Genomic DNA, 26,109 nt, shown 5'->3' on the forward strand with positions numbered 1-26,109 from the left:
GTACCTGATAAAAGGTATTATCAAAGGTTGCTAAGTGAGGTCAGATCCATATCAGAAAGCAATAGTAATTTTTTTTTTGCATTTCATTAATCTGGTGTGTCAATTCAGGAATGCCACAAATGTTGATGTACATTTCAAAGCTGTGCTGTAGTGAAGGAAATTGAAATGTAGACATTAAATAGTATATCACTGAAAAGCAAACATTTCCATTGAGAAGACCTCAAGAAATTAATAGCTGAGCATTGGAAGACGAGGCATCTATTAAAGATAGGATGGAAAGTACATTTAAAGATTTGGGAGAAGAGCAGGTTGGAACTTGCGGGCAGACGAGAAAAATAAATGAGCAGGGTAAAGTAAGGGTTGTGAGCAGAGAGTGTCATGGAAATGCATTCAAAACACTCTAGAAGAAAAGGCAGGTTTGCAGCCTATTGCAAGGGCAACACCACTACTGTGAACAAAATCAAAATAAATCTAAGGGTCAAAATTTCACTGAAAAGAATGGACAAGAACTTGGAAAATACGACTGAAACTAATGACCATATGGATATTTTTATTGGAATATCAAAATGCAAGCTTCCTATATTTCACTGTGTATACTGGGATTTGATGAAATAGTTTCTGTAATGAAAATTTATTAACATTCAAATTGTGAAGTTTTTAAATTTGTCATTAAAACTTATCTGGTTCACTGTTAACCTTCAGGGAAAGGTTTGCTATTTTTACCTGATCTGACCTATTTGAGACTCCAAATCCAGAGCAGCGTAGTTGCTTCTGCCACTGCCCTCTGAAATGACCGAACAAACATTCAGTTAAAAGGAAATTAGTGACATACAAAAAATGCTGGCCCAGTCAACAACGTCCTCATTCAGCAAATGAAAAAGTAATCCTATCAAAGCCATTGATATTTTCAGCAAAGGAAACATAATTGGAATATCTCCAGGTTAATGAGTTGTTCTATACGATTACAACCTGAAAATGCTTCTGAAAGTTTTTCTCTTTAAAAAGGAGCAAAGGGAGGGAATATTAAAATACCAAGCACCTGCAAGGCTGAAATAATTGAATATGTATGTATAAAATAATGACAGGGTTCTGCTCCATGACTTTGGAACTCAAATTCCAGTTAAAAGAGAAACTGATCTTCAGACAAAGTGAAAAGATTAATTGCTAAGATGTTTATTCTATTTCTTTTCATAAATTGCTATTGAAACTTAAATAGTATGCTTTTTGTTTAGTTATATAATCACATCTGAGCTGTCCTCTTATAGACTGACTAATTTCTTATTTTTGATGTACTTTTAAAAATGAAAAGACTTGCACAAATTGATCAAAAGACTTTTTAGATGAGGTTATCTGCAAACAAAGGACTTATAGAACAATTTTTTACAGATACTTCCAATTTATGAAGTTACATTTAATTATTATTAAATTTCTAACTAGACTAAAATTGTTATGTTTTTCCTACTATCACACCGCCATCGACATTGAGAAACTTTAAATTTCAGCCAAAAATCTCAATGGAACTGGAAATGCTGCTGAGCACAGGGCAAATGCAAGAATTTTAAGTTATGGTCATCAAAATATCTACAACTGAGATTCATCTAAATTTTCTGCACGTAAAATGGCGATTCATCTTAATAACCAATTATTGCTTTTCTGGTTGTGCACAAAGAAGGGGACTGAAGGGCAAGCATGTGAATTTAAATGTGCACACTTTGGGAGGGGCATATTAAGGACATATTACACAAATATGTGCTTCTAGATTATTTTGGCATTTGGAGTGGATTGTTGCATGCCTTATCTGCTCCCTTTTTCCTGCACACATGGCTGACAGGACAGGGCAGATATTGTTAAGAAGTACGCCAGTGAGTAGACTGATAATTAGGTCTGAACAACGAATACATCAACACAGGGTGTAAATTATCATTTTATGGTGCAGTTGTGGAAGAGTTGATACTGGTTTGATTCTGACACACTTTTTGAGTGAGCTAAACAAACACAAGTTCTACAAATCAGGTAAAAGCTCTGCCCTTGTTTTTTTATTATAATGTGTTGCATCATTTATATAACATGTAAAAAAAAGTTAACTCCTTAATATTTGAGATTACTATACATTTCAAAGTAACCTCAGTTACACCATTTATCCTTAATACACTGTGCAGATGGCACTGCTGTCAGAAGGTAGTTCGAGATTCAATAAATATCCATTGTATTGATTGTGGGAGGTGGGGGGGAGGGGGGGGGAAGAGGGAGGAAAAAAGCACTTTCAAACTGGATTGTTACATCTTGGCCAGAGGCAAGTTTTCATAAGTAATATGGGCATGAACAACTTTCCATCTTTTGGTAACCATATTCTTCACAACAAATACTCATGTAAAATATCTCAACTCCCAACACCAGATGAACAATGAACACATTGAGAATTTATCTTTATTATAATGGATAAACTTTAGTGTAAAACAAGAGATGTCTGCAACAAGACAAAGAAGACAATATGAAAGGATTCTACAGTCTTTTGAATTGTATAATAGAAGTTTCATTTTATGGAAAGGTCAACAAATCACAAGCTCTCTTCAGCATATTCAGCATCTATGATCTTGTATTAGATAAACTTGTAGATATTGATGGATTAAACTAACATTAATTTAAGCACACTGGTGTTTGAAAAAATTGCTATGCTTTTACTTTCTTCTGTGACAGGTTGATCTTATCACCCAAACTGAGAGCCATTCCCTGCAAGATAAATATGAACATAGTAAATTGGAAATAGTTTACTAGGTACAGATATATCAGAGTTTCATTTTAAACCTAAATGTAGCTTATGTTTTTTTAGTTACGAGAATCATACACAGGACTTTATTTTACAATTTACCTGACTCTTTGCTCGAATGCGTATGTGACCAGTCACGGGAGCATCAGGTCCAAGATGAACCGGACTTTCTATGCTAACATTTGCGAGTGCATCTTCTCCAAATATGGATCGTGCATAGAGGTTGGCAGCCATAAAACCACAGTAACCAGAAAGTGCCTGAAATTAGAAAAAATATTACAGTATCAAGCAATTAAATGTATCTAAAAAACACTCTAATGCAAGGATAATCCCTGGTCAGAAGAATAGGTTGATATGTAATTATGAAGTCTACCAAATATCCAGGAAAATTGGAGAATAAAATGGTTATAAGTAAATGTAATTTATTAAAAATACAGTATGAGATTTACACCCAAGTGGATTTCTAAACAATGCCTTTTAAATTCCAAAACGTATCAGAAAGAATCCTTAAGAAAAAATATTCCATACCAGTGCTTCCTTCATCAAATAAAGATTCCTCACTGCCATATCTGATAGAGTCCTTGACAATTAGTCCTGTTGCCTGTATAACTTCACTTCTTCAGCCTCTCCACGCCAGAATGATATTAAGATTCTCAACCTCATTTTCTGCTGCAGTCTCCATATTCACCACATTTCTGGCACCTTCACCATGAACAGATAAATTCTCCTCTCTGGACATCACTCTAACAACACTGTTCACTTTGCAAACCCAAACTCATTCCACAAGCCAAATTCCTTTGCAGGCAATGGCAATTTTTCTATCTATTATGTATAGCTCCAAAATATTACAGATGGAAGAGCAATTAATGATTTCTTCTTTTAGATTAGTGGAATGTATTCAATGTGGTCTCTAGCACATTTTGGCAACTTCACTGAAGACAGAAAAAAAAAAGCATTTATGTTACCTAACTTGCAAATTTAAAAAAAGAGTGGGATGCCTCTAGCCAAACTATTCCAGAAAAGTTGCACCACCAGCAGAAAGCCAGCTATGTAGATAATCATCCAGGTACATCCTGTTTACAAGATAATTACGGTTTAGTCCACTTATACCAATAGCAATACAACAATGACATTTACTGTTAATTGCTATTAAAATTCACTTGGGTGTCAATGCCTAGTTTGGGTTTAACCAGAACCAGGCAGTTTCAGATCGCAACAGCTTTGGTCCAAACATTCCAGAGATGTGATTACAGTTGATAAAGTTGAAGCCAAGGGGCAGAATAAAACTATTTGAGTGGCTAGAGCTATACTCTGCACAAGCCCTTGCACATCGCTACAGACATTTCTCTAAGGAGTGTTTTAAACCCAGCGACCTCCAGGTGCTGCATTAATGATATTTCTTCCATCATAAGGTTAGAAGTGGGGATGTTTATTGATTGTTGCACAATGTTTAATTACACTTGCAACTGCAAAGAATGTAACCGCATAGTTTTCACATTCAATGGCATTACATTCACCAAGTAGGTCATCTTCCCTATCCTTGAAGTTACAACTGACGAGAAACTTTGGAAAAGAGTACACTTGATGTTTCAGTCCGAGACCCTTCGGCAGGACTGACAGGGTCTTGGCCCGAAATATCAGCTGCGCTCTTTTCCATAGATGCTGCCTGGCCTGCTGAGTTCCTCCAGCATTTTGAGTGTTTTGCTTGGATTTCCAGCATCTGCAGGTTTTCTCTTGTTTGTGATGAGAAACTTGATTGGTCCAGGCATATAAATACCATGGCAACAACAGATCAGAAGTTGGGTATCTGTGGCGAGTATCTCAACTCCTGACACTTTAAGGTTTTCCCATCATTTACAAGACTGAGCCAAATGCAGAATGGAATACTCTCCACTTGGATGAGTGCATGTCCAGTGGTTCTCAAGAAGCTCAACACCACCTACACCAGCTATTCAACTTCAATAGCACCCCAGTGCCTATCTTAAGCATTCACTCACCCATTGCCAGTATAAAATGCATTGCAGTTATGTGACAACATCTCCCATGCCCACAACTTTATCATCAAGAAAGACAAAGCCTGTAGCTACATGGAAATACCAAGAGCTGCAGGCTTCCCTGCAAGTTGCACACCAGACTGACTCAGGAATACATCACTGGTCCTTCGTTATCACGGGACACAAATCTTCTAACACCCTGCCCGAAAGCATTCACAATGACAACTGTACCTCTGCAAGATGACTTCACAAGATTGCGATATGTTCAATAAATGTCCCTGACAACAATACCCAGATCTATAAAAATGAACTATCACAGACTTTTTTTTACTTAAGACAGGATGCCTTTTGGTTTAATCTTAATAACTTCTTCCCCTCTTCTCCCCCTCTGCCATCTGATTTCTAAATAGACATTAAACTCGTAACACTATCTCACTTTTTTATTTACTTTTTGCATTTTTAAATTATTTAATATGCATTAAATATACCTACTATTTAACTATTAAATATTAACTATTTAATATGCATAAATATACCTACTGTAATTTTTGTAAAAAATTTTCTATATTTATCATGTATTGCATAGTACTGCTGCTGCTGTTAATAAATTTCATGACATATGCTGGTGATATTAAACCTGATTCAAAATCATGTATATTGTAACTAATTTGGAAGCCTGATAAAGCAGCATGCAAAGCATCCCACTGCTCCCTACGCAACTCCCTTGTCCATTCGTCCCCCCCATCCCTCCCCATTGATCTCCCTCCTGGCACTTATCCGTGTACGCGAAACAAGTGCTACACATGCCCTTACACTTCCTCCCTTACCACCATTCAGGGCCCCAAACAGTCCTTCCAGGTGAGGCGACACTTCACCTGTGAGTCGACTGGGGTGATATACTGCGTCTGGTGCTCCCGATGTGGCCTTTTATATATTGGCGAGACCCGACGCAGACTGGGAGACCACTTTGCTGAACACCTACGCTCTGTCCGCCAGAGAAAGCAGGATCTCCCAGTGGCCACACATTTTAATTCCACATCTCATTCCCATTCTGACATGTCTATCCACGGCCTCGTCTACGGTAAAGATGAAGCCACACTCAGGTTGGAGGAATAACACCTTATATTCTGTCTGGGTAGCCTCCAACTTGATGGCATGAACATCGACTTCTCTAACTTCCGTTAATGCCCCACCTCCCCCTCGTACCCCATCTGTTACTTATTTTTATACACACATTCTTTCTCTCATTCTCCTTTTTCTCCCTCTGTCCCTCTGAATATACCCCTTGCCCATCCTCTGGGTTCCCCCCCTGTCTTTCTTCCCGGACCTCCGGTCCCATGATCCTCTCGTATTCTCTTTTGCCTATCACCTGTCCAGCTCTTGGCTTCATCCCTCCCCCTCCTGTCTTCTCCTATCATTTTGGATCTCCCCCTCCCCCTCCAACTTTCAAATCCCTTACTCACTCTTCCTTCCGTTAGTTCTGACGAAGGGTCTCAGCCTGAAACGTCGACTGCACCTCTTCCTAGAGATGCTGCCTGGCCTGCTGCGTTCACCAGCAACTTTTATGTCCACTGCATTTAAAATTGCTATCTCTTTGGTTCTTCATCTAAGGATTTAGATTCTCAATCTTAATTGCAGAGCTAAGTTATCCTGTACTAAGTAGCTCTACTCAGGTCTTTTGAAATGCCCATATTATATATATTAATTCCTAATTTTAACAGCTGTATAAAAGCACGAGCAGACCAGTGTTGTGGGGTTTGTATCAACCTGCTGTCATCCACAGTTACCCAACCATATAAAATAGGGGTGGGGGGGGGGGGAATGACTGTTGCAAATGACTACCAAGCACTTTCACAGCCCATATTTTAATTTATCCCTGATTCGATTGGCTCTATTCTAAACATATTCCCTACTTGTAAACACGTAATCAAGTGCTACTCATCAAAATATACAAGATGTTCAGTTTTAAGAATAAAATTATGCAAAATATATTTCAAGCTGATCTTTCCAAAATGAAATGGACTTAACACTGCCAATCACAGAAATTCACTTCACGAATCTCATAGCCATCACCCTCTCACTCACGTTTAGCAGAACCTGAATAACTGCCACTGTAACCAGTCAACACCAGCCCACCGCTCCCAACAATGACACCAGCCCAGTTATGTGCTGACAAACATCAACTAACCGTTTCTATTTCCTGCTTACTTGTGCATGTTCACATATTGCTAAAATAACAAGTCACAAACTCACTCACACAAAACGTGAAATTGTTAAATTGGACTGTAACTGTCACAGGATAAAATGCAGTGATGTTACTGATGTCAGAAAAAGATATTACACTTTTTACTAAAGCCAAAGCTGAAGGTCCATCAAATTTACAATTGGTTCAAAAACAACCTCAAATCTAGTCAGCATGTGTTTCCTTATCAAATCCACTGGGTGGCAGTGCAATACAATGCTCAGATTAAATATACACACGCACTCAATGGCCACTTTACTAGGTACACCTGTACACTTGTTTACTAATACAAATATCTAATCATCCAATCATATAGCAGTAACTCAATGCATAAAAGCATGCAGACATGGTCAAGAAGTTCAGTTGTTGCTCAGACCAAACATCAGAATGGGGAAATAATGTGATCTAAATGACTTTGACCACAGAACAATTGTTGGTGCCAGATGAGGTGGTTTGAGTATCTCAGAAATTGCTTATCCCCTGGGATTTTCACACACAACAGTCTCTGGAATTTACAGAGAATGATGCAAAAAACAAGAAATTTCAAGTGAGTGGCAGTTCTGTGGGTGAATACACCCTGTTAATGAGAGAGGTCAGAGGAGAATGACCAATCTGAATGGCGACTTGGATCCGCTCCAATTTGCCTACCAAAGCAAAAGATCTACAGCAAATGCCATCTCATTGACTCTTCACACAACTCTGGAACATCTGGACAGCAAAGGTGCATACATCAGGAGGCTCTTTATCAATTACAGCTTGACATTTAACAATATCATCCCCTCAAAACTAATCAGTGAACTCCCAGACCTGGGCCTCAATACCCACTTGAGCAAATGGATCCTGGATTTCCTCACTTGTGGACCCCATCATTTCGGATTGGCAAAAACATCTCCTTCACAATATCCATCAGCGCAGGAGCACTGCAGGGATGTGTACTTAACCCCTGCTCTACTCGCTTTACACCTATGATTGTGTGGCTAAGTACAGCTCCAACACTGTATACAAGTTTGCTGATGACACCACTGTTGTGGGCTGTATCAAAGGGGATGATGAATCAGCATACAGGAGGGAGATTGAAAATTTGGCTGAGTGGTGTAATAACAACAACCTCTCACTCAATGTCAATAAGACCAAGGAACTGATTGTGGACTTCAGGAGAGGGAAACTAGAGGTCCATGAGCCAACAGTTATGTCCTCTCAACCATCAGGCTCTTGAACAAAAGGGGATAGGTACACTCATTTAAGGACTCTTATATTGTTATTTCATGCTCCTTATTTATTGTTATTTATTTATATCTGCATTTGCAGTTTGTTTACAGTTTATAGTTCCTGATGTTTACAGTTACTGTTCTATAGATTTGCTAAGTATGCCTGCAGAAAAAGAATCTCAGGGTTGTATGTGGTGATACTCTGATAATAAATTTTACTTTGAACTTCGAGACTGGTTTGAGCTGACAGGAAAGCAACAGTAACTCAAATAACCACGTATTACAACAGTAGTGTGCAGAAGAGCATCTCTGATCGCACAACACATTGAACCTTGAAGTGAATGACTCCAACAGCAGAAGACCACAAACATACACTTAGTGGCCACTTTATTAGGTAAATGGATTTTCAAAACCGTCCATCATAACACCATTAGTTCCATCACCCAACCACCCTCAAAAATGGCAAAAAAAATTAATGCCTTTTAATTTCATTCCACAGATCTTGGTATCTAATTATTAAATTCAGTTCCCAAGTAAAGTTCCTTGGAATCCCACTGGTAAAGAGTCTCCTCATATTTTCCCTGGGTGCAGAAGGAAAAGAAATTACGTGCTAGAGGGATACTTTTCAATTGTCCACCCAACTCTCTCATAGCTCATCGAGTTTGCTCTGCCATTCCAACATGGCTGATTTATTATTTCCTCTCAAACATATTCTACTGCTTCTCCCCATAATCTTTAACACCCTTACTAATCAAAAGCATATAAATCTTGGCTTTAAATACACCCAATGACTTAGCTTCCACAGCCATTTGTGGTAATCAATACCATGGATTCAAAGTGCGAAGCAAATTTATTAGCAAAGTACATATATGTCATCATACACAACCCCGAGATTCATTTTCTTGCGGGCATACGCAATAAATCCATAATAGAATAATAACGTTAATAGAATCTTGAGGACATGCCTATCCCAGCACGCAAAGTCAGCTCTGGTGAACTGAACGGTTGAGATCTACAATGAGATCCAACGGCCAGAAGGGTGGTACAGCAATGCTCTGTGGAGAGCAAGGTGCTTTACGAGGCAACAGAAGACATCATGGTCATCCATTGCAACCAAGGAAGACCCCAGTTGTGAAGCTTTATTGTACCACTGAACTTGGACTTCTGAGGTCACGAGACTGGAACTACCCCAGTGCAACAGCTTTTCCGCTTTTAGAAAACTCTCCCACACAGATATCCTGTCAACGTCGGACATGAAGGACAACCACCAGAATCAAAGAAAGACTGCGTCGGCTTGGGCGTTCAACCAGTGGGCAAAAGACAACAAACTGTGCATATACAAAAAGAACGAAAGAATAAATAAGTAAATAACCAATAGATATCGGGAACATGAGATGAAGTGACCTTGAACGTGAGTCCACAGATTTGGGAACATTTCAGTGATGGAGTGCAATTTTCCCTTTTGGTTCAAGAGCCTGATGGTTGAGGATATTAACTATTCCTGAACCTGGTGGTGTGAGTCCTGAGGTACTTTCTTCCTGATGGCAGCGGTGTGAAGAGAGCATGGACTGGGTGGTGAAAGTCCCTGACGACGGATGCTGCTTTCTTGTGACAACGCTCTGTGTAAATGCACTCAATGGCAGGGAGGCCTATACTCGCAATGGACTGAGCCATATCCACTACTTTTTGTAAGATTTTCCATTCAAGGACATTGGTGTTTCCATACCTGGTTGTGATGCAGCCAGTCAATATACTCTCCACCACACATCTATTCCAGTTCATCAAAGTTTTAGATGTCATGCTAAATCTTCGTAGACTCCAAAGGAAATAGAGGCGCTGCTGTGCTTTCTTCGTAATTGCACTTATGTGCTGGGCTCAGGACAGGTCGCCCAAAACAGTAACACCAAGAAATTTAAAGTTGCTGACTTTCTTCACCTCTGATCCTCCAGTGAGGACTGGCTCATGGACCTCTGGTTTCCTCCTCCTGAAGTCAATGATCAGCTCCTTGGTTTTGCTGACATTGAGTAAGAGGTTGTTGTTGTGACAAGACTCGGCCAGATTTTCAACCTCCCTCCTATATGCTGATTCATCACCACCCTTTATCAGCTTATGACAGTGATATTGCCAGCAAACTTGAATACGGCACTGCAATTGTCCTTAACCATACAGAGTAAAGCGAGTACAGCAAGGGCTTAGCACACAGCCTTGTTGTGTACTTGTGCTGATGGAGAATGTGCAGGAAATGTTGCCAATCCATACTGACTGGGGGCTGCAAGTGGGATAATCGAGGGTCCAATTGCACAAGGAGGTATTGAGTTCAAGGTCTTGAAGCTTACTGATTATTTTTGAGGGGATGATGGTATTGAATGTCAAGCTGTAGTCCATAAAGAGCATCCTGATGTGTACATCTTTGCTGTTCAGACGTTCCAGGGTTGAGTGAAGAGCCAGTCAGGTGCCATTTGTTGTGGACCTCTTGCACACAGGTAGGAAAATTGGAGTGGATCCAAGTTGCTTCTCATGTAGGAGTTGATGTGTCATCAACCACCTCTCAAAACACTTTGTAACTATGTTGTCTACTGCTACCGGACAATAGTCATTGAGACAGGTTACAATGTTCATCTTGAGCACTGGTATAATTAAAGCATGTTTGAACCAGGTGGGTCTTTCAGACTACCGAAGTGAGAGGTTAAGATCTCAATGAACGCTCCAGCCAGTTGATCAGCTCAGGTCTTCAGTACTTGGCCAGTTATCCCATCTGGGCAGGATGTTTTTCAGGGGTTTGCCCTCCTAAAGGCTGCTCACACGTCAGAGAGACATTGGGGACTGTGGGAAATCATGATGCTTGCTCCATGTTTTGACAATCAAAGTAGGCATAGAAGGCATTGAGCTCATCTGGAAGCAAAGCCCTGTTGTTGCCCATGTTGCTTGATTTTACTTTATAAGAAGTGGTAACATTCAAGGCCTGCCACAACTGTCCTTCATTGATTCAAGTTTAGTCTGGAAATGCCACTTCACCTGTGAGATAGCTTTCCAGAGATCGTACCTGGACCTCTTGTAACTTTCTCAGTCACCAGATTTGAATTCCTCTAACCTGGCCCTCAACAGATTGTGGATCTCACGGCTCATCTGGGGCTTGAGTTGGGATATACTCTGAATGATTTTGTGGGGATACCCTCATCCACAACTGTTTTAATAAAGTCTCTGACAACTATGGTGTATTCATTCAGATTTATAGTTGAGGGCTTGAATACGGCCCAGTCCACTGATTTGAAGCAATCGCATAGCCGCCCTTTTGCCTCCCACTGACCACCTCTTTGTTGTCCTAATCTCTGGAACTTTCCTCTTTAGCCTCTGCCAGTATGCAGATAGAAAGACAGCCAAGTGATCAGATTTCCCAAAATGCAGTTTGGGCATGGAACGGTGGGCATTCCTTATCCTGGCCTAACAGTGGTCTAGCGTGTTGGGACCTCTGGTGCTACAGGTTATATGCTGATGGAAATTGGGCAGATATTGTTTCAAACAAATCTGGTTAATGTCCCTGACTATAATGTGAAATGCACCTGGATGGAGTGTTTCTTGTTTGGAGACAGCATCATGCAGCATCTCAAACGCCTATTTGTAGTCAGCCGCAGATAGTAGGTAAACTCCAATGAGAATTACGGATGAGAACTCTCTAGTTAAATGGAATGGAGGCATTTTATCTTTCTGTCTTCAAGGCTGGGGAGCATAAGTTCGACAATACCGCCACATTGGAGCACCAATAAGAGTTTATCATGATACACACAACTCCACCTTTTGTTTTTCCCGAATCAGCAGCTCGGTCCATCCTGTGAATTGAGAAGCCTTCAGGTCTGATCACCGTACTGTATCTTGTATGCTGGGAGTAAGCCAGGTCTCAGCTGAACATAAAGCACTGCAAACTTTCATTTCCCTTTGATACAGCAATCTTGCCCTCGGGTCCTTCATTTTGTTCTCCAGCAACTACACATTTGAAAAGGGGGTCTCATTCCTCTGTGTTTCAGCCTGGCTTGCAGGTACCCCCCCACCCTCACTCCTAGCCACAGTGATGAACCTTTGTCTGGTTAAAGGGTACCATATCTGCTCGCTTGAGAGTAAAGTCCACAGAATTTTTCTGAAGATCTTGAAATCTGTAGTTCATTAAGTTGATTTAAAAGTACATTAGCCTGCAGAAGGTCACTGTGGTTCACCAGCACCATCTTGCATCTCATCACCAGCTCTGACTAAAGATATTCCTTCTCATCTCTGTTCTAAAGGGATGTCTTTTTATTCTGATACTGTGCTCTTTGGTCCTGGACCCCACACTACTGGAATCATCCTCTCCACACCCACTCTATCCATGCCTTCCAATATATCGTATATTTCAATGAGATCAACAAATCTTTGATCTAGTGACCAACTTCCCCAATTGTCCAATCACCTTCCTTCCAGCCTTCAGAGTGAAATTATTCCCCATCTTTCATTTCCACCTCTAATGGTTGCATTTATGTGGATTGGTAGATGGGTGGCACGGTAGCAAAGTTGTTCAATTCTGGGTTCAATTCCACAGCTGTCTGTAAGGGGTTTGTGCGTTCTCCCCGTAACTGCATGAGTTTCCTCCAGGTGTTCCTGCTTCCTGCCACATTCCAAAGACATGCGGGTTAATCGGTCACATGAGTGGAATTAGGCAGTGTGGGATCTTTGTGCCAGGAAGGCCTGTTACCGTGTTATATCTCGAAAATACCAAATTTGGACCAGCATGAAGTGAATATTGCGTTTAGGCTTTGTATATGAGAAATGGGACCAATTGCAATGAATTGGCCTAGATAATGCAGGCTAATTCTGGAAGTCCCAAACTGAGTCAATGACAATCACTCATTTGATTACATAGATAGAAATGTCCATATGGCTTTGATCCAGGTTGAGCATTACGGTACCAAGATTTCCCAACATATAAATATTGCAGGATTGGACCAAAGAGATTACTTAAAGAAGAATGCACCAGGCAGACAGACAGTTCCTCTACAAAAGCAGAGCACCACTGTAAGTTTCTACAATGAAGCATTCCACCAACACTAGAACAATTATTAAATACAACTCTTTTGGTGGTACCAATTAATATCATATGTTTGGGTTAGTCTCTGTATCTGGATTGGCTAAATAAAAATGAGGCAACCCAACCAGCAAAATTTTCGTCTGTTGTAACACATACAGTAAATAGAACAAATAACATTGCTTATCCAGGGGAAGTTCTTGATACCAGAATAACTGCCTTCCAACAAAAGAATATGAAATGAATCCTGACTTAATGAACATGAACAAAAAACATGTTGACTGAAAGAATTAGACATGCAAATTACAGAATTCAATTTCACTGTAACCAAGAAACAATATGCTCACTGTTATTCACAGCTTGACCTTTGAAGTAACATACATAAAAATTGTTGGTGAACGCAGCAGGCCAGGCAGTATCTATAGGAAGAGGTCTGACGAAGGGTCTCGGCCCGAAACGTCGACTGTACCTCTTCCTATTGATGCTGCCTGGCCTGCTGCGTTCACCAGCAATTTTTATGTGTGTTGCTTGAAATTCCAGCATCTGCAGATTTCCTTGTGTTGATCTTTGAAGTGTTCCTTTAGTGTTTTAATATGTTGTGCCTCAGATGACCATCCTGAATGCAGTATTCAAGAGCCAGGATGTTGAGAAAACTATAAAGTCCAATTAAAAGTTAATTCATGTCTACTGCTCTACTCATCAAGTTTAATCTTATTCATGCTGAAATTTGAAACAAAACTCTGTTAGGGGAAACACAAGAGATTCTGCAGATGCTGGAAATCCAAAGCAACACACACAAAATGCTGGAGGAACTCAGCAGGCCAGGCAGCATCTATGGAAATGAAAAAACAGTAGACATTCTGGGCCGTGAGCCTTCATCAGGACTGGAAAGGAATAAGAAGATGGGGGCACGGGAGGAGGAATGAAGTAAGAAGCTGGGAGTTGATAGGTGGAAAACATAAAGAGCTGAAGAAGGTATCTGATAGGAAAAGAGAATGGACCATGGGGGAAAGGGGGGGAGGGGCTCTAGGGAGAAGTGATAGACAGGTGGGGAGACGAGTTGAGGGAATTGAAGAGGAGACTGGGGAGGGGACATAATTACTAGAGAATGGAGGAGCAACAATTCATATTCCATCTGGATAGCCTCCAACCTCACAGTGGGTTCATTGTGGTAGAAGAGGAGGTCATGAACAATCTGTTGGAATGGGAATGGAGATTGGAATTAAAACGGTTCACCACCAGGAAATGCTACTTTTTGCAGATGGAGCGCCAGATATAGATGCACAGGTGAAGTGTTGTCTCACCCGGAAGGATTGTTTGCGGCCCTCAATGGAGGTAAACAGGCAGGTGCAGCACTTTGGCTGCCTGCAGGGACAAGTGCAGGAGGGAGGTTATTGGGGAGGGACAATGGACAAGGGAATCACAGAGGGAGTGATCCCTGTGGAAAGTGGAAATTGGATAGGGTGAAAGGAGGTAAAGATGCATTTGGCAGTAGCAGACATCCCACCTCTCCCTGAAGTTCCAGGAGTCTCCCGCATATTAATAGTGGCTCCCTGATGCCCGCAAATTATATACAATGTCCCGGAAATTGAATTTCTTGAGAGCCAGCGTGAGAGAACGCGCAAGAGAGCGAGCGGAAGAGCAAGAAAGCAAGCGCAAGAGAGAGTGAGAGCAAGAAAGCAAGCACGAGAGCGTGCAAGTGAGAGCAACCACAAGAGCGAGAAAGCGCGAGTGAGAGTGACCACGAGAGACAGCGCATGTGAGAGTGAGAAAGCAAGCGCGAGGGAGAGCACTAGCAGCGAGAGCAAGAGCGAGAAAGCAAGCGCAAGAGAGCGCGCGCACGCGAGTGAGAAAGCAAGCGCAAGAGAGAGAGTGCCAGCAAGCAAGCGCAAGCAGCGAGAGCAAGTGCGAGAAAGCAAGCGTTGAGAGCGAGAGAGAGAACGAGAGCAAGCGCGAGTGAGAGCGACCACGAGCGAGAGAGCGCGCGCGATAGAGAGAGGGCGAGAGCAAGAGCGAGAGAGTTCCAAAAAAAGTCAGACTGGTAGTGTTCCAAAAAAAATTAAAACGTACGTCACCCAGACTATCCTAAAGTGTACCTCTGCCTAATAGGGGTCAAAAATAATGACAGTGTTGCTCGCTGCACTGTTTGCAACAGTGACTTTTCTATTGCCCGTGGTGGGTTAAGACTGTACAAGACATGTTGAGGTGAGTTTAACAGGTGTCATTCGTTCATTAGCATAGCTAATGTTATTTAAACTAGCTGGCTAGCTGCTAAGGCGCTACTCTATTGCAGACATCCCACCTCTCCCGGAAGTCTCCCGCAAATTGATGGTGCTCCCTCCCTGAAATCAGATTTTGCAGGTGGGATGTCTGTGGTAGGGATCCTGTTGAAGATGGTGGAAGATGCTGGATGAGGAGGGTCATAGGGTGGCAAGTGAGGACAAGAGGAATTTTATCTGTTAGGGCAGCCAGAAGATGATGTGAGGGCAGATGCTTGTGAAATGGAGGAGATGCAGGTGGGGGCAGTATCAATGGTGGTGAAAGGGAAACACTTTTCTTTGAAGGAGGAGGACACCTTTGATGTCCTGGAAAAGAAAGCCACATTCTGGGAACAAGTAAGAGAAAATCTGTAGATACTGGAAATCAAAGCAACACACACAAAATGCTGAAGGAACTCAGTAGGACAGGCAGCATCTATGGAAAAGAGTAAACAGTCGATGTTTCGGCCGAAACCCTTCATTAGGACAGATCCGCCAGGGACAAAGGAACTGAGAAAAGGGAAATTTTTACAGGAGACAGTTCAACCCACTGTGTTCCTCCAGCATTCAGTTTGTTTTTCCAATATTTATTAGCTTTGTTAATTCCTGTTAAGGATAGGTGATTAAACTATTTACGAATTTAGCTACTTTCTTGACTTGAAAGCCTTTGTACTTCATGTGTTGCTTAATTTTTCCTTCCTTCTGAAGAATTTCACACCCTCCATTTTGATAAAATAACCTTTCACCATTGCTTTTTACCTTCCTTCACAACCAGTTTTATTATTACTTCAGCAATTTTGCTAACACTTTATCAAAACTCTCTTGAAAATGCAATGCCTAATTTATGAAGTATAAATATTAAAACAAGAAAATTCAAATCAGATATTTGCTCAAATTAACAGAATTGTGCTCATGAATCAACTGCAATGAACTGGTAAAATTGGGCATGGACAGATAAAAATACTGCATGGCAAAACGAACAAGGAAGAACTCTGACTTTCTAAAAAGCAAAAAAACAAATCACACTACAGTTGCAACTCAAACATCTATGTAGTACGTACCTTCTCTGGAGTCAAACACTTCATGTTGGTAGATTTAAGAATGTGCTGCAAATATTCATTTAGGTCAGTAATGTTCGTATTAACTGTAACCTTGAAACAAAAAAACAAAAATTAGGGATCATCCACTCAGTTATCCAAGAAAAGTCATTTTAACCTATGCAAGTTAAAGTACACGGAGTCCACGGAAGTAAGGCAAAGCAGTATCGAGTTCACGGACCCTATACAGATTACAGAGGAGAAGTTTGCTGTCTTGAGGCAAATTAGGGTAGATAAATCCTAAAGGCCTGACAAGGTGTTCCTTCAGAACCTGTGGGAGGCAAGTGCAGAAATTGCAGGCATACTAGCAGAGATATTTAAATCATCCATAGCAAAAGGTGAGGTACCGAAGGATTGGAGGATAGCTAATGTTGTTCTGCTGGTTAAGAAATACTCCAAAAATAAACCACCAATGAGCCTGACATCAGAAGTGGGAAAGTTATTGGATGGAATTCTTAGGGACCGGATATATGAGTATTTAGATAGACATGGACTGATTAGGGCTAGTCAGCATGGCTTTGTGCATGTTAGGTCATGTCTAACCAATCTTATAAGTTTTTTGAGGAAGTTATCAGGAAAGTTGACGAAGGCAAGGCAGTGGATGTTATCTACATGGATTTCAGCAAGGACTTTGACAATGCCCGCATGGGAGATTGGTCAAGAAGTTTCAGTCATTCGGCATTTAAAATGAGGTAGGAAAATGGATTAGATATTGGCTTTGTGGGAGAAGCCAGAGAGCAGTAGTAGGTGGTTAGTTCTCTGACTGGAGGCCTGTGACTAGTGTGTGCATAGGATTGGTGCTGGGTCCATTCTTGTTTGTCATCTACAGCAATGATCTGGATGATAATGTGGTTAATTAGATCAGCAATAGTGAGGTTATAGTGGACAATGAGGAAGACTATCAGAACTTATAGCAGGATCTCAACCAGCTAGAAAAATGGGCTGAAAAATGGCAGATCGAATTTAATGCAGACAAGTGCGAGATGTTGCACTTCAGTAGGACCAACCAGGGTAGGTCTTACACAGTGAACGGTAGGGCAATGATGAGTGCTGTACAACAAAGGGAACTGGAAACATAGGTCCATAATTCATTGAAAGTACCGTCACAGGTAGATAGGGTCATTAAGAAAGCTTCTGGCACATTGGCCTTGATAAATCAAAGTACTGAATACAGGAGATGAGATGGTATGTTTAAATTGTATAAGACGTTGGTGGGGCCTGATTTGGAGTATGGTGTGCAGTTTTGGTCACCCACCTACAGGAAAGATGTAAATAAGTTTGAAATAGTACAGAGAAAATTTACAAGGATGTTGCCAAGAATGGAGGTCCTGAGTTATAAAGAAAAATTGAATAGTTTAGGACTTTATTTCTTAGAATGTAGAAGATTGAGGAAAGATTTCATTGAAGTATACAGAATTATGAGGGGTATAGATAGGGCAAGCAGGCTTTTTCCACTAAGGTTGGGTGGGACTACAACTAAAGATTATAGGTGAAGGGTGAAAAGTAAAAAGTTTAAGGGGAACATGAGAGGAAACGTCTTCACTCAGAGGGTTGAGAGAGTGGTGCAATGCGAGCTTGCTTTCAACGTTTAAGAGAAGCTTGAATAGGTACATGAATGGTAGGGGTACGGAGAGCAATGGTCCAGTACAGGTCGATGGGAGTAAGGAGTAGTACAGCATGGACAAGATGGGCTAAAGGGCCTGTTTCTATACTGTACTTTTCTGTGCCTATGTCTCAATGTTTCCTTACCTTGTTTTCCCATTCAAATTCTGCCCACATCTGACGAAACTCGGCATCGGAGCACAATGCAGGCTGAATATAGTCCATGATGTCAATGTGAATGTCACTCAGTACTACACAATTTCGGTCACTTGCTGCCCCAGATATATCATAAACTGGAAGCACAGATAACAAACAGAATTCAGTCAAGTAGCTCAATTCTTGAAATGGAAAAAAAATATTTCCTATCGGCATCATAGAGTAAAGGGGCCTACTATGAAGCACCAATTTCAATACAGGTGTCGCCCGCTTTTCGAACGTTCGCGTTACGAAACCTGTTACGTAAGACCTACATTAGTACCCTGTTTTCGCTAACAGGTGTTTTCACTGTTATAAAAAAATCAGCGCATGAAAAAAATCAGCGTGTGATAAAAGGCAGCGCACGCCCCGAGCAGCCACTCTCCCCGGGATTCAGAACTGCAATCTCGCAGGCATTGCTTAAACACGTGCCTGTGAGCAGCCGTTTGCAAGATGAGTTCTGAGGTACTGGAAAAGCCTGAAAGAGCTCGTAAGGGTGTTACACTTAGCATAAAACTAGACATAATTAAGCGTTTTGATCGTGGTGAACTAAGTAAGGACAACGTGACTTTGGCTTGTGGAAGCTGACCAAGATGATGTTGAAGAGGTTTTGGCATCCCATGACCAAGAGCTGATAGATGAAGAGCTGATGCAATTGGAAGAGGAAAGGATAACAATCGAAACCAAATGCAGTAGCGAACTGAACGTGAAGCAACTGCGTGAGATTTTCGCTGCAATGATAAAGTACGACTTTAATTTTGAAAGGGTACGTAGGTTTTGGGGATATTTGCAAGATGGTTTGAGTGCTTACAAAGAAGTGTATGATAGAAAGATATGCGAGGCTCAGCAGTCAAGCAAGCCTTCCACATCAGCCACAGCAGACGACGAACCTCGAGCTTCGACATCTAGGTGGGCAGTCATAGGAGGAGATGAGCTGCCTGCCCTAATGGAAACAGATGACACCCCAGTGTCCCACCACCCCAACCCGCAGGCCGTGGACAGATACTGATTTGCGGAGAATGCAGCGGTAGCTGGGAGGCACACAGCACATCTTTAAGAAAAAAGCCGAAATAAACCTGCTAATTAATTAGGTGCCACCTGACACATAAAGGTCAGCCCAGATCAGAGGCGATGCAGTCGGCAATCGCTTCTGATCTGGGCCGACAATTACGTGTCAGGCGGCACCTAATTAATTAGCATGTTTATTTCGGCTTTTTTCTTAAAGATGTGCTGTGTGCTTTCCGGCTACCGCTGCATGCTTCGCGAATCAGTATCGGTTGCTGCCCGGAGGGTGGGGACCACTGCACCACCCCAGCCTGCAACAACTCAGTCTAACATACCATCATCAATGTGCTCTGCGCTGTCTTCCCAATTCCGGTAAGTGATACTACACTGTACATACATTATTTCTACTTTATATAGGCTGTGCATTTTTACGTGTTATTTGGTATGATTTGGCAGCTTCACAGCTGAAAGGTTACTGGAGAGAGTGTTTTTGCCAACAGCGCTTGCTTGAGATTTTCTGCTGAGAGCGCTTGCATGAGATTTTCGCTTCGGAGAACTGTGCCGGCTATGATTGCGGAAAAGTAATTCTACTTTATATAGGCTGTGTATTTATCATATCATTCCTGCTTTTACTATATGTTAGTTATTTTAGGTGTTATATGTTATTTGGCATGATTTGGTAGGTTATTTTTGGGTCTGCGAACGCTCACAAAATTTTCCCATATAAATAAATGGTAATTGCTTCTTCGCTTTACGACATTTTGGCTTACGAACGGTTTCACAGGAACACTCTACCTTCGGATGGCGGGGGAAACCTGTACATGGTTATCAGCTCTCTGCAGATCAAACCTTACTGACAAACTAGGGGCATTTCACAGTAGCTTCTTAACATGCTAAACCATTCTTCTTAGGCATGTGGGGGGAAACTTGTGAATCCTCCTTGTGGACTGCGTTAATTACTGATGGACCACAAGCTGATGTCAACAGTGACCTGACATTGTCCGTCACCAAATGCAAAAAGCTGTCTCCTTTGATCACAATTTGAATCTCTCAATTCTTTTCCAAGTACTAAAATAAGTGTTAAAGGGAATCTAACAAATCATCTGTCAACAAGACAGGAAGCAAAAAATGCACTGTTATTTCCCAGTACATTTCTTCAGATAATAACACACTAATTGTTCCGATTAAAGAAAAATCCTTCTCACCTATATTACCAAAAATGATGCCATTTTCTGTTGAAGCTACTTTGACATTCGCCTTGATATTAGCAAAATCGTGAGGAGCAAGGGTCAGGGGTGAAGGCTTCTCGACAAGCTTAAGATCACCTAGCAAAAAAAAACAAGCAGAATCCATATCACAAACACAAGAAATTCCGCAGCTGCTGGAAATCCAGAGCAGCTCAAAATGCTAGAGGAACTCATCAGAGCAGACATCTATGGAAATGAGTACAGTGCCTATAAAAGGTATTCACCCTCTTGAAAGTTTTCATGTTTTATTGTTTTTGCAACATTGAATCACAGTGGCTTTAATTTGGCTTTTTTTTTTGGACACTGATCAACAGAAAAAAAAGACTCCTTTGTGTCAAAGTGAAAACAGATCTCTACAAAGTGATCTAAATTAATTACAAATATAAAGCATAAAATAATGATTGCATAAATATTCACCCCCTTTAATATGACACACCAAATCACCATGGGTACAGCCAGTTGGTTTTAGAATTAGTTAAATGGAGATCTATTTTTGGAGACCTGTGTGTAGTCAAGGTGTTTCAATTGATTGTAGTAAAAATACACCTGAGTCTGGAAGGTTCAACTGCTGGTGAGTCAATATCCTGGCAAAAACTACACCATGAAGACAAAAGAACACTCCAAGCAACTCTGTGAAAAGGTTATTGAAAAGCACAAGTCAGGAGATAGATACAAGAAAGTTTCCAAATCACTGAATATCCTTTGGAATACAATCATCAAGAAATGGAAAGAATATAGCACAGCTGTAAATCTGCCTAGAGCAGGTCATCCTCAAAAACTGAGTGACCGTGCAAGAAGGGGACAAGTGAGGGAGGCCACCAAGAGACCTATGACCACTCTGAGAGTTACAAGTTTAGTGGCTGAGATGGGAGAGACTGCACGTACAACAACTGTTGCCTGGGTGCTTCACCAGTCGCAGCTTTACTGGAGAATGGCAAAGAGAAAGCCACTGTTGAAAATTACGTACATGAAATCTCTGCTACAGTTTGCCAGAACGCTTGTGGGAGACTCTGAAGTCAGCTGGAAAAATGTTCTATGGTCTGATGAAACCAAAATGAGCTTCTTGGCCACCAGACCAATGCCAAGTTTGGTGTAAGCCAAACACTGCACAGCAAAGACACACCATCCTTACCGTGAAGCATGGTTTTGGCTGCATCATGCTGTAGGGATGCTTCACTACAGCAGGTCCTGAAAGGCTTGTGAAGGTAGAGGGAAAATAAATGCAACAAAATACAGGGAAATCCTGGAGGAAAACCTGGTGCAGTTTGCAAGAGAACTGTGACTTGGGAGATTTCTTTTCCAGCAAGACAATGACCCCAAGAACAACGCCAAAGCTGCACTTAAAAGCAACAAAGTTAATACCCTGGAGTGGACAAATCAGAGTCCAGACCGCAATCCAAATGAGAATGTGTGGCTGGACTTGAAAAGGGCTGTTCACTCATGATCCCCATGCAAGCTGACAGAGCTTGAGCCGTTTTGTAAAGAAGAATGGGGAATAACTACAGCATCCAGATGTGCAAAGCTGATAGAGACCTATCCAAACAGACTCAAGACTATAATTGCTGCCAAAGGTGCATCTACTAAATACTGACATTAAGGGGGTGAATACTCGGTGCAATCAATTATTTTGTGGTTTATATTTGTAATTTAGATCACTTTGTACAGATCTGTTTTCACTTTAAACAAAAGTCTTTTTCTGTTGATCAATGTCACAAAAGCCAAATTAAATCCACTGTGATTCAATATTGTAAAACAATAAAACATGAAAACTTCCGGGGGGGGGCGGTGAATACTTTTTATAAGCATTGTAAACAGTCAATGTTTTGAACTGAAATCCTTCATCAAGTCTTGAAAGCGGAAGATGCTACAACAGAAAGGTAGGGTAAGGAAAAGGAGGACAAGCTAGGCGATAGGTGAATCCAACTGGATGAGGAAGGTAGGATTGAAGTAAGAAGCTGGGAGGTGATACGTGGAAAAAGAAAAGGGCTGGAGAAGAAGAAATCTGATAGGATAGGAGAGTGGACCATGAAAGAAAAGGAAGGAGGGCACCAGGAGCAGGTAATGTAAAGGTGAGGAGAAGAAACCTGAATGGGGAATAAAAGAGGGAATGGGAAAGGGAAAATAAACCACCTGAAGTTGGAGAAATCGATATTCATGCCATCAGGTTGGAGGTCACCTAGTTGGAATATGAGGTGTTGCTCCCCCACCCTGAGAGTGGCCTCATCATGCAAAAGAGGAAGCTATGGAACAACATGTTGGAACAGGAATGGGGACAGGAATTAAAATGTTGGCCACCAGGAAATACCGCTTTTTGCAGACTGAGTGCAGGTGCTTGACAAATTTCCGTCGGGTCTCACCAATGGAAAAGAGGCCACATCGGGAGCACCAGATACAGTAGGCGACCAACAGATTTGCAGGTGAAATGTTGCCTCACCTAAGTGCTGTTTATATCCATATCTCTACCAATTGTCTTTCTTTCTAAGGCTGTCGTTCATGCAGCAGAGTATCTAAGAAAGTTAGGTTACAAACTGCTTTTCAAACCAAAATAAAAACTTGCGTAAATGTTAAAACCTACCCAATGTAGCTAGCTCCAGAGTGCAGTTCTGAAGTGTGTCACTTGTTTGATTGACCACAAGTACATCAAGTACAATGTCATACTGATTAACATGTACGTATGCTTCTGCGTATACCGGATCCGAGAAACCAGTCAACTGTGTAACCTATAAATTAAAAATAATTAACCCAGTATTCCTTTAGGGTTGGAAACACTCAGTGAGCACTCAAGAAAGTTAATTGCTCAGTTAAATTTGGTTGGATGCTTAAATCCAGTTGTGTGCAGTGTCAAAACAAAGAGGTCACAGGCAGTTACGTAAGCAACTCAACATTATGACTGTTGTCCAAATATAAGGCCTCTCTTGACACAAATTTTTACAGATTATTTATGTGATGGCATAATGTCTATAAATGAAAAGGAAAATCTAAATTTAATGTAAGAAGTGACAAGAACAGTATCACTTGCTATTAATTTGTGCATATATGTCACACAAACTTCAGGCAATTCAGAGTACAAGAACAAAATAGAATTTCAAGATTCAGCACTCCATCAGTAACTCAAAAATGTCACGACAACGCATCACCAACTGCACAAGTTGATACGTTTAGGGCATTGTCAGAAAATTACATTAAATATTCCCTCAATATTACTAACTACATCACAAAGCATCTGCAGAGACATAGTTGTGACTGATGATTGCATTTATGTATTTCATCTTCTTGTTCTGTTCTAACATCTCAGTAAATACAAATTACATTCCTTAATGTTTTTAATTGAAAACAAGATTTTTATACCTTTTCCCCCAACACAACCTAAATTTATATTTCTTTCTAGAAGTTATATGAGATTGTATTCAACAACTAAAATGTTTCCTTCTCAGTCCTTGTATTGCACCACAGTAAGTCGTCCAGGCAACTCCAACTGCAGATTTGATTGCAGTTTCGAGCACAAACGACAATATAGGTTCAGGTGTACTGGTGCACTACCAGCTGCGGGCTTCCCTCCAAAGGGCACGCAATCCGACTTTTGACTCTTCTGCTGTTCCATTATTGCTGTTGGGTCTAAATCCTACAACCCCCTTCCCAACAAGACTGTGGGAGTATCTTCACCTGAAGAACTGCAGCAGTTTAAGTTGGTGCCACAGCAGAGCATTGGTCTTACCAGCGATGGATAAATAAATAAATGGGGCCAGGCATAACCTCTTGCAAGGACAACAGGCATCTTCTAGTTAAAAATAATCAATCAAGCATTTTCATTGTACCTTACTGAGCTTGGAGGCCAGGGGGTCAGAAGCTTCTTTTCGTTGTGTGTTACCCATTGCAGCTAATAAGCTGAGCTGAAACTGATCTTCTTTAGAAGTCATTTCATTCTTGGCCATCAGCTGCACGAAGGAAATGGGATCATCTGCCTGCACAATTACATTTCTCTTTTCTGACTGTTTCTAATTGGCGCAAAAGAAAAAGGAAGGAAATCATCAGAAGACATTTAAATATACTTCATCAGTAGTGAAGTTATCCACAGCATCAAGTTCCAACACACAAGATACCCTCCTAGTCAACTGGATTCAGTCTGAAAATTAAGAGTTTAATAACTATAACTATGAATATATTAATAATAACCTGCTCTTACCACCTTTTGTTGCACTGAAACATCTCAGAGCACTTGACCAGGAACATTTCATTTTTTAAATGCTAATTTCCACTACGGATCAGCATGTTTCAATTTAGATGCAAGTTCTTTTTTCAGAACTCTACAGGAAAAGCAATGTAATTTGAATTTTAGCTTTTAATTTACATTTAGAGTTTTAAGATTAACATCAATTTACTAGCATGTATATTTTCCCTGCAAGGGATCACCACATTATGGAGGGGTTGTACCGCTCCATATACGGCTACTTTCACAATTTTCTGTAACACAAAGTCACATTTTCTGCATATGGGTCAATAAATGCAAGTTGAAAATAATCTTGTATAAATTTAATATAAATTCTGTAAGAGCAAAATCTATTCTGCATCTCAAATTTCTAAGTAGTGACTTGTGATTTCTGAAAGAGTGAATTTCTGTAATTTAAAGAGCGTAATGGAGGGGTTCCTAATAAAAACAGAACTCTTAGAGAATAGTGACCTAAATCAATAGCACTGTACTTTCTTTCATTTCAAAATCACTCAAGTGATTAAGCAGAAGAAAATCCAGAAATGTTATGAATCCTCCGTGAAAACTTTACCTTCTGAGAAAGTTTCTCTTCCTCCAGTTTGGCTGACAGCATTTGAGAGAGTGATTTTCTGCATTCTTTATTGAAAATATCACTCATCAGTGGGGAACACTCTGCAAGAACTTTGAGGCAGAGCGAGATGCGGTCCACATCGTCATCAGTGATTGGTTTCTTTGGGAGTGATGATTTACCGAGGTGCAAAATGGTAGCCATAATGAGCATAGACTCTGCAACAAAGCTCTTAAAAAAAGATGAAAATTATTTAAGACTCAAGAAACAGAAGTAGGAACAGGCCATATCATTCAATATCATGGCTAAATTTCTACATCGGCTACACCTTCTTGATCTATTTTCACATTTCTCTATGCCCATGGTAGCCAATTATTTGTCAATTTCACCTGAATATACTTCACCAAGCATCCACAATCCTTTGTGGTAAGTAAATTTCAGTGAAGCAATCTTTCATTCCTCATTTTCAAATGGTCAACCATTAGTTCTCAGCTCTTCACCTTATGCAAACATTTCAAGCCCTCTGAAGAATTGAAGTCCTAATGTAATTACCTTTTCCCTTTCAAAATCCACAAATTGTTGGCTCATTCATCTCGATGTCTTTTCACTGCAGCCTACTATTGCTTGGTATCCATCAGATGAATCTTTGCTGCACCCATCTCAAAGTAC

General features: G+C 40.8%; 1 protein-coding gene across 2 annotated transcripts in view; it reads right to left on the reverse strand.

Annotated features, from left to right (window-relative positions):
• Positions 1-1,991: 1,991 nt before the first annotated feature.
• copb1 (COPI coat complex subunit beta 1) overlaps positions 1,992-26,109 on the reverse strand; it is a 51,701-nt gene continuing 27,583 nt past the window's right edge. For both annotated transcript variants that reach the window (XM_063061898.1, XM_063061899.1), the window contains exons 15-22: positions 25,444-25,671; positions 24,481-24,660; positions 23,241-23,385; positions 20,624-20,743; positions 18,366-18,511; positions 16,581-16,670; positions 2,870-3,025; positions 1,992-2,730 (exon numbers count right to left, since the gene is read on the reverse strand). In XM_063061898.1, coding sequence (XP_062917968.1) covers positions 2,671-2,730; positions 2,870-3,025; positions 16,581-16,670; positions 18,366-18,511; positions 20,624-20,743; positions 23,241-23,385; positions 24,481-24,660; positions 25,444-25,671 — 1,125 coding nt within the window. In that variant the 3' untranslated portion in view covers positions 1,992-2,670. The remainder of the gene's footprint in view (positions 2,731-2,869; positions 3,026-16,580; positions 16,671-18,365; positions 18,512-20,623; positions 20,744-23,240; positions 23,386-24,480; positions 24,661-25,443; positions 25,672-26,109) is intronic.

Source organism: Mobula hypostoma, chromosome 11 (assembly GCF_963921235.1).
Source record: "Mobula hypostoma chromosome 11, sMobHyp1.1, whole genome shotgun sequence".
Lineage (NCBI taxonomy): Eukaryota > Metazoa > Chordata > Chondrichthyes > Myliobatiformes > Myliobatidae > Mobula > Mobula hypostoma.